This window comes from Berghia stephanieae, chromosome 1, assembly GCF_034508935.2.
Source record: "Berghia stephanieae isolate SIO BIC M18660-M18661 chromosome 1, UCSD_Bste_1.3, whole genome shotgun sequence".
In the NCBI taxonomy this organism is placed as follows: domain Eukaryota; kingdom Metazoa; phylum Mollusca; class Gastropoda; order Nudibranchia; family Aeolidiidae; genus Berghia; species Berghia stephanieae.
The window spans coordinates 120,534,137-120,544,136 of record NC_088360.1 but is presented as its reverse complement, the minus strand read 5'-3'; the positions used below and the strand labels follow the sequence as shown (position 1 = coordinate 120,544,136).

Sequence of the window (10,000 nt, the reverse complement as noted above, 5' to 3'; positions counted from 1 at the left end):
TCAGCTACCGATCACTGTTATATTTAGACAAAAGCTAGAAATACGATATGAAACCAAGATATTGGATTACGTATGCTCTAGTTTATCTGCTCTTTTTAAAAATATTTGATCAGAAAGAGTTTCCGATATACAATTTGCTCGGTTTTAAGGACACTTTGAGCTATCCCGAATCATAAAAAAAATTTTCGAAAAGTTTCTTGGATCCCATTATTTAAGTATTGTGAAATTTTTGTTTTGTTAATTAACCATTGTTTATTTGTTTGTTTTGTTTGTTTTGTTGGGGTTTTTTCTTTTTGTTGGGTTTTTTCTGTTGTTGACTACGTCAGACATTATCCTATGTTGCATATCCAGGGGAAAAAAATTGGTATCTTTCTGATTTCTGTGACCCATGCTTAACGACCAATATTGCTCAAAAGTTTGATACCCGTAGACTGATTCCTCCAGAAGCGGTACAATTTTGGGAAACCGAAAAAATAACATTTGACCGCTTATACCAAAACGAAAACTTAATGACCGTTGTTATTACTATTCTATTCTTCCAGTTCAAACGGATGCTAAACAGGGAACTGAATCACTTTGCAGAGTCCAGCAAGTCAGGAAATCAGATTGCAGAGTACATCTGTAGCACATACTTAGGTGAGTGCTCTCTCTCTCTCTCTCTCTCTCTCTCTCTCTCTCTCTCTCTCTCTCTCTCTCTCTCTCTCTCTCTCTTTTTTTTTTTTTCTTTCTCCCTACATCTCTCTAATTACCCCCCCCCTTTGATCTATATATCTATATATCTATATATATATATATATATATATATATATATATATATATGTATATATATGTCTCTCTCTATCCCTCTCTCTCTCTCTCTCTCTCTCTCTCTCTCTCCACTATATATCTATATATATATATATATATATATATATATACATATATATATATATATATATGTGTGTGTGTGTGTGTGTGTGTGTGTGTGTGTGTATGTGTGTGTGTTTCTATGTTTCTGTGTTTTCGAATGCAACATTTATGTATATTTTAAAAGCCGCTTTGTTTTGTTTTATTTTCAAGAGCATAAGCAATACTGCGTGTCTAAAATGTTTACCGATTTGTCCCACATAAAACTGACTTGCAATTACCGAGTGTTACACAGCAATTAAGACAGTTAACATAATGTTACGTTTCATAGTCAATTTAACACTAAGTCAGGTACAGTATTTGGCATAATTTTTTTTCTCTTCATTTAGATCTATACATAATAAGCTGGCATAGTGACAAGAACAAAATTACGAAACAAGAGTGCACATTTTATACCACACTGCCACGCTTTGCATATTTCTTTCTCCCAAAATGCATATTATAACAGCTGGTGAATAAAAGAATAAAAGACTTATCTCAGAAATGTAATTCCTCGCCTAAAATCCACATAGATGGAGAAAAATGTTTCTGCAAGTCGGGTTTGGTACAAGCGATGTGTTACCGTTTAAAGTCGCATTTCCGCATAATTTCTAGATGCGCAATGCCTTAGTTATATCATTAAATGGAACGATATTCCCATCTCGCAGAGTCCAAGTCGCTCGTTAAACGTACCGATGAAATTAATGATTTACGGAGGACAGCATTCTTAATTTATGTATGGACATGGAGAATTGCGTCTATTTTTCTTTCTGTACCCCGTTATAACGTATTTTATGCCATTATAGTTTACTGTTGTTTGTTATTCGCTCCGGACATAATGATAAGAATTGGTTACAAATAGACACAATTCTCTCGATATATCGACATATCCGTGGAAAACAAAACGAAAAGATTACAAGAATGAGTTTTCTACTTTTATTCATGGCAACTATTTTTTTTTCTTTTTGATTGCAACTTGAAAACGCAACTTAAACTCTATAACATTCTTTTCGGTTATTGGTTGAGAAATTTGAGGAGTTTGACCTTTTAAGAAACTAAATTATGTATCACATGTAAAAGGTTTCTGTCTAACAAGTTACAAATTAACTTAAGAGCACATCGTGTCCCTTATATTCCCTCACCCCCCCCCCCACCCCACCCCCACCCCTTCCCCCCTCACTCCATGAAGTCTTGAGAAGCAGGGTCACAGGGTTTGAAGTTGTTTTTGGACATAAATAATTAATTTATTTGTATATTTTTATAATGTATATTTTTGGAGGCCATGGAATCTTGTTGTAATTATATTCTGATTGCTATGGACATTTCCATTTCAATTTTTTGTCAATATGCATTATTCATTCGAATTTTTATTTGCTTTTTTTTTTATTAAAGAGACCCGTTCCAATAAAGCAGTGGTCATAGTAGTAAGAGCAGCAGCAAGTGGCAACTGAATGCAATTTTGATTATCACCAGAAACAATGTATTTTATTATAAGAAATATGATGAGCTTCTGTGAATTGGGCACATTGCTCTTATATCCACTGTGCTCGTCTTGTGCTGGCAAATCTAGCAAAAATACCGCTTTGCTTTGGGACAAGAAGGAGTAATGGGCAAATGTAAAGTTTCCACCTAGACCATCTTTTGTGTATCACCCCAAAGTGAATGACCAAATTGCTGTAATTCTACCATTTAATAAATAATGATAGATACTGCTGTCCTCTTTTGCATACAGTAATAATCTTTAAAAAAGTGTCTTGAAACAATACCAGACAAAGCAAGAAAGAAAAATACAAGAAAAAAAAAGATTCTAAAAATCAGTCTTCCTCGACTGGGTATCGAACCTCAGATCTTTCGATTACCGGCCATACCTGCTACCGCAGAGGTTGCCCGATGAATTAGCGGGAAAAAGTAACAAGAATATTAGCATCCCTTTCATAATAAATCACATTATCAAGCATGTCTCTCTGTTTTAAAAACCATAACGCTAAATTATGGCTCATACTCGGTTTTATAATAGTACTGGTTTTTCTCTATTTATGCATCGTTAGTTCATTGGGTTTTCCTCGTCTGTAACGTTGTTGGTTATTCAATTAAACATTTCCATCGCCGACTGACGTACAGATCGGGTCTTTTAATCCTTGGTTCACGTCATATCCTGTCAAATACAGCCAATTGGATCCATGAACCCACATTATTAATTCCAAAGACATGCGACATTTGTTTACGTCACACGACGTAATATGCACAATTTAATCAATCAGTTCACAGTGATTTATTTTTTTTAATTTTGAAAGACATTCGGTTCGGAGGGATTTTTTTATGTAGGTCATTGGGTAATCTACTGATAATCCAGTTAGGAAAAGCAATTGTCTGGCATAAGGCGGATTTACACAAAATATATTATATCCTGGATTACATAAACTAACATATGAATCGCAAACAGACCTGTTTTCAATCCAGTTAGAATTAGCTGTTTTTATGCCCTTCCCCCCCCCCCTCCCCCTCCCCTTTTCTAACCCTTGTACACACAGTAGTGATTAGTGAGTTTGGTACATTTTAATCTGGTGAAAATAGTTTGAGATTGAACAGTCTTCTATCCAAGATATAGCATTGTTTTTTACCTGCGTATTTTGTGGTCACTCTACAATCTCTTACATAAACTAACATATGAGCAGCAGATGTATTCCTTGGTCACTCTACAATCTCTTACATAAACTAACCTATGAGCAACAGATGTATTTTGTGGTCACTCTACAATCTCTTACATAAACTAACCTATGAGCAACAGATGTATTTTGTGGTCACTCTACAATCTCTTACATAAACTAACCTATGAGCAACAGATGTATTTTGTGGTCACTCTACAATCTCTTACATAAACTAACCTATGAGCAACAGATGTATTTTGTGGTCACTCTACAATCTCTTACATAAACTAACCTATGAGCAGCAGATGTATTTTGTGGTCACTCCACAATCTCTTACATAAACTAACATATGAGCAGCAGATGTATTCTTTGGTCACTCTACAATCTCTTACATAAACTAACCTATGAGCAACAGATGTATTTTGTGGTCACTCTACAATCTTTTACATAAACTAACCTATGAGCAACAGATGTATTTTGTGGTCACTCCACAATCTCTTACATAAACTAACATATGAGCAACAGATGTATTCTTTGGTCACTCTACAATCTCTTACATAAACTAACATATGAGCAGCAGATGTATGCTTTGGTCACTCTACAATCTCTTACATAAACTAACATATGAGCAACAGATGTATTCTTTGGTCACTCTACAATCTCTTACATAAACTAACCTATGAGCAGCAGATGTATTATGTGGTCACTCCACAATCTCTTACATAAACTAACATATGAGCAACAGATGTATTCTTTGGTCACTCCACAATCTCTTACATAAACTAACCTATGAGCAGCAGATGTATTATGTGGTCACTCCACAATCTCTTACATAAACTAACATATGAGCAACAGATGTATTCTTTGGTCACTCTACAATCTCTTACATAAACTAACCTATGAGCAGCAGATGTATTATGTGGTCACTCCACAATCTCTTACATAAACTAACATATGAGCAACAGATGTATTTTGTGGTCCCTGTACTACCTCATAATTAGGAACTCACTTCGGTCGGACTAAACCCGTAGGACGTACGACGAGGAATCGAACTCAAGTTTGTACCTCAGATTATGACATCGATGGTCAAGTTGGTAAATACCATAATATTTCTATTCGTGACAATGTCAGAAAACAGTAAGTCTGTTGAACACGGCTTTTGACACAGATAAGACACTCGATTTTTAGAGTTCTCAATTTACTTAGGTGATAATGATCATCTAAAAAAACATCCTTTATGTGGCGGACGATAGTATTAATTAATGAGAAAATGTATTAAAATTTGTTTTGATTGTTTGTTTGATTGGTTGATTTTGTTTTGCTATTGTTGTTGAATTTAATTTATTTTTCTTTATTTTTTTTTTATTTTTTTTTTAGTTTTTTTGTTTTAGTTTTTTTGTTTTGTTTTCTTTTCAATGCTGTTCTGTTTTTAGGGAGGGGGTCTTTTTAAAAGAGTTGTGTCATTAAATGACATGCCGCATTCTGTCCACAATGTTGAAGAAGCCACTGGCCGCTCATTATTTTTGCAAGTAGTTAAAAGACTTTAATTATCGAATTACAAACATGTTTTCTCGAAATCCCAGATTTCAGAGTTTTTAACCAAGATAGAGGTCATTTTGATCGATCGATATTTGAAAAGCGACTTTTCTGTTCAATGTTTAAAAATTTTAAATACCCGTATTTCCAAAGTACGACAGTTCACTGATTAAGGGATTTAATTTCTTAGCACTAATCCATTAGCTGCGTAAGTCTCCAATGATTAACCCTCGTAAATCCTTGTCTTAATTGTTGGTTAGGAAATAATTGATTTACATATTATACTCATTTCCGGTGATGAGTAGATAATAAATGCGAAATTATAGGATTTCTTATGCCATTTAGTTCAACCATCTTCCGAGTTCTGGGAAGTAGGGCACATGAACCACACCTGCCAGCAATGACGCATGATGAAGATTGCATTGCACAATATCGAGATGAATAGGAAAATGTTAGAATATCAAAGTTATAAAAAATTAATATCATGTTATGTCGAATTGATTTTTTTTTTAATTTCCGGTGTTTAATCCTATTTAACTGGGTGGGGTTTTTGATCTCCTTTTCATAGTAGAGGTGCGTCTTCGATCCCCTATATATGTGTGCTCCAACTTGCTTTCTGTCTTTGTCTTGGAATGAGATTACTTAGTTTTGTCCTGACCCTTGTCGGAGTCCTTGGCTGAGAGGGAAGCAGTCAAACAAATATTTATAGTTTTGGGAGATGATATTTTTTATACTCCTATGTTTTTGTTCTGGCATATTATTATTATGATTTGTAAACATTTGAGGGATTCCTCTTAGATCTTGTGCTTTTGTCTGGATGATCTCTCTATTTAAATTGGTTTCCTTTGTCTTACTTTTTCTCATGTCATGTAAATTGAAATTGTATAATAGTATGACTATTCAATTTCTTCCTTTTTACTGGCGGTGAATTGACCTAAATATGTCACATGCGCCGTAAAACCCTTAAAAACAAAAGAAATCACATCTTATTTCATATTTTCGGAATCTTTATTGCGTATCACGAGTTCTAAAACATAGGATGCTTGTTAAAACGCCATTCAAGTTAGAAGTGAATGGCATCTGCAAATATAACAGGCGACTTGTTCTGTATGAAACGGTACTCTCTTTTCCCTGTGGCATACTGGAGAAATAAATGAATCCTTTTGACCCATATTGAGCTTGGTGAACCAGCCGAAATGCATCATCAAAATGTACTCATTTAATTTATTTTTATATCTTGGTATTCCACATTTTCAAAAAAGGATAAAAATGTTGTTTATTAAATTGTTGGTTTAAAACTATTTTCATTACAACAATGAGACGATAACAATTCGGGTTATCAGGCATGTCAAAAAAAATAGCATTGAATTACGTTTGAGTCATTATTAAATCAGAAAATAAGTTCCGTTTCCGGTATGTAACATCTGGTGTCCAGTCTGTATGGTAAGATTTGAGAATACTGTTTGGCCTAAAATGTAATTTTTAAATTTTAATTTTAATAAATAGATTAAGTGAATAGGGTATGAATCCGGATTTGTGTACTTATTTACAAGTATGATAGATTGTTTCAGACCCATTGTTGTTTATTAAGTATTCTCAAATCATCGTAAATTAATGTCTTTTACAACAATGTTAAACACACCCTTGTCTATAGCTTTCGGTTTTCAGAATTGTAAAAATATGCACTTAAGTGTGATTTTAAAAGAAAACGAAACAAAGCCAGTTGTGATGTCTCATGCTTAGCGGTATGGTGATTTGACAAGGGTCAAGAAATGTTGAGTGTGGCCGTTAGCTGGATGAGTGACAAGGACCTCAACACTTTAGCGCCCGCGTTGTATGTATCATTGGGTAAATTGCTTCTCTGCAATACGGCATTCAAGTTAGAAGTGAATGGCATCTGTAAATATAACAGGCGACTTGTTCTGTATGAAGCGGTAATCTCTTTTCCCTGTGGCATACTGGAGAAATAAGTGAATCCTTTTGACCCATATTGAGCTTGGTAAACCAGCCGAAATGCATCATCAAAATGTACTTATTTATTTATTTTTATATCTTGATTAAATTGTTGGTAATAGACTGTCAAGCTTGGCCTTTTGTACGAAATTTTTCTCGTAGATACTATCTGTAAGCGTGACCTAGAAATAAACACAAACATCTCAAGCTTAGACATACCAGTGAGTTTATAATATTATTATATCATACTCTAGATAAAAACCATTATCGTTCAACATAAAAGCTTAAGCTATTCAGATTCAGCATCGGACTTTTCGATTGCCGGACGCCCCAATTCGTCAACCCGACTGATAACATTCCACGTTTGGAAAACGCATTGATTTGGCTAAAGTACACAGATACCATGTGGGTTCTACTAAAGTACACTGATCTCAGGAGACTCTTGCGTTGTAAGGCAATCTAGTCCACAGTCAACTTTTGTCTCACGATATCTTTATATAAAGACATTATACTGAAATGTTTCCTTTAAAAGAATATTGAGTTTTTTGACAAGATTAATGATTTGTAGCGTTTCGGGTTTCCCTTTTAAAAAGAAATGATTGAATATGATAGAATACTTAAACAAATCGATGCTGTTAAAGGATAGATAAATAGAGAACTTAATTAAATAAAGGCACAGAATATTGTATTTAGATCGTCGACAAGATGTGAAGAGGATGCAGTGCGATGTTGGCGAGTACCGATAAAATTTGATGGGAAAGTGTGAAACAAAAGATGAGGCAGAGCCAACCCTGCAAATCCATTCCATCGTGGAATGTGCCTGAAAATGGCGCAGGTAAAATCTAGCACACAGACAGAAAACCAGCCCTTGCCTGTCCTAAACATCTTGCGTGCTGCAAAAAAAAATGACTCTATGAAAAGCATATTACACTGCATTCATGGCTTCACCAACATAATATCCCAATAATGTTGTTCTGTGCGAAAGGTCGTCAGAATAAAACATAAAATTTGGCTCATTAGAACAAAACGGTTGCATCCGAATGCTGATGATATCTTGTGCTTGTAGAAAAGAAAAGAAATATCGATGAGGGATAGGTGTTAATTGGAATAATACTAATAACGATGGTGTGATTATCAATGTGTGATAATGCTAACCGTGGATAGGTGTGAACGCGTTATGTCTGACACAAAATAAGGTTGGATATTCATTCACATATTGTATCCGAGTCTCATTCATAAGCGACTACACTTTACAGACTTAGCTTCACAACTTTCTTTGAAGGTTCAAGGATATTCTAGAAATGCCCTAATCTTATACGTCATTCGTCTTCTTATTATTATTTATTATTATTATTATTATTATTATTATTATTATTATTATTATTATTATTATTATTATTATTATTATTATTATTATTATTATTATTATTATTATTATTATTATTATTCATCCTTCATTCCTTCCTTCCTTCCCTCAACATTTCAAATTAACATGTTAGGTTCGAATAAACATTCTAGGGTTAACGTCAATCAATGTTACTAACCCATCTACTTACTTATACGGATGATTTTATGTTCTTTGAAATGCCGTCTGAGAATTTCTATTCAAAATACACTTTATGACAAAATTCACTCAAGTCTAGATATCGACTACTAACCCCCATCCAGTCATTTTACCCTTTAGTACAATAAGGTGATAGGATTCTCTCTCCAACAACTAAAAAAAAATTCGAGATATGAAAAATTTACTTTTGAATTAGAAAACATTTTTGTTAAAGGCCATAATTATTGGGATACAGAGCTATAACCTGATACCATTGCGTTTACCTTCATTTTTTAAGCCGCAAAAGAATAGATTCGAGACTCAAGTTGCTTATTTTAGGGTAAATTGAATTATGACTTGTCATATTGGGATTTAAGCATGCAGTGGCAGTTTCCAGTTTCCTGTGATAGTTGCGCCTTCCGGCCCCGCTGCTCTGTCTTCGGCGTGCTGTTTTTCAGGATTTGCTTCCTTAGCCTTTGACCATCCAAGGTCTGTCCACAAGGCAGTGGCGGTTTTGCTTCAGAGTGTCCTTCTCCTAGATCGATTGCGGTCTCCTAGATCGATTGCAGTGAGGACGACCTCAGGACCACTGTGGCTTCATTCACCAGACCGGACTGACCATGTGACGTGACGGGAACGAAGAAGAAGAAGAAGAAGAAGAAGAAGAATTATGACTACTGTTAAATATCACGTTTTATTTCCTCTTAAATTTGCGTCATGGCGCAATCGACAAAATTATGAAAGAATAATAACCATTTAAAAATCGTTGGACAAACTTTAATAGATAGAACGACTTTAATAGATAGAACGAAGATGACGTCACTCTGGTCGTTGTTATTGTTTTTGCCATCCATGTTTATGAGTAATTCTCACTAAACTGTATTAACCAGACTTTTAATGTTCAAGATGACACATAGTTTTGTGTGTTGGTCCGTTATATTTCCGGATGGCAATGTAACAAATATTTGGTTCCTTCACGTGAATGAATGATAGTACCAATGGGCGTTAGTGAATGGCAGCGATCTATATTCATGCTTTCGTCCAACCGAGTCATCAATCACATGATTTGTTGATGTCCAACGATTGGATATTTATATAGTACATAACAAATGTAAACGCACTGCTTTGTTTATGAAAGTTGTAAACATACTCATGTGTCAAACTGAACACAGTGACCGACCAACCGTGATATTAGATATTTGTGTTGGTCACTTTGAGCACACTTTGCAATGTGACCAATGACCTCGAGCACATGGAACGGTAATATAGATCATCCCCATTGCATTTATAAAATTATGAGATCGGGTTAGTTTCTCTGGCACAAAACATCATCGCTGGTATCAAATGCATCCATGAGATCCCGAGGGAGTTCAATATGACATTAGGGTTCCTTAATTATGATGACTGGAGTTGATTTCGTAAAGGTAAAAGTCGG

General features: G+C 34.7%; 1 protein-coding gene across 8 annotated transcripts in view; it reads left to right on the top strand.

Moving 5' to 3' along the window:
- Positions 1-10,000, top strand: part of LOC144962936 (3',5'-cyclic-AMP phosphodiesterase 4C-like) — a 658,366-nt gene that overhangs the window by 575,837 nt on the left and 72,529 nt on the right. For all 8 annotated transcript variants that reach the window (XM_078896352.1, XM_078896353.1, XM_078896350.1 and 5 more), the window contains one exon: positions 543-636. In XM_078896352.1, coding sequence (XP_078752478.1) covers positions 543-636 — 94 coding nt within the window. The remainder of the gene's footprint in view (positions 1-542; positions 637-10,000) is intronic.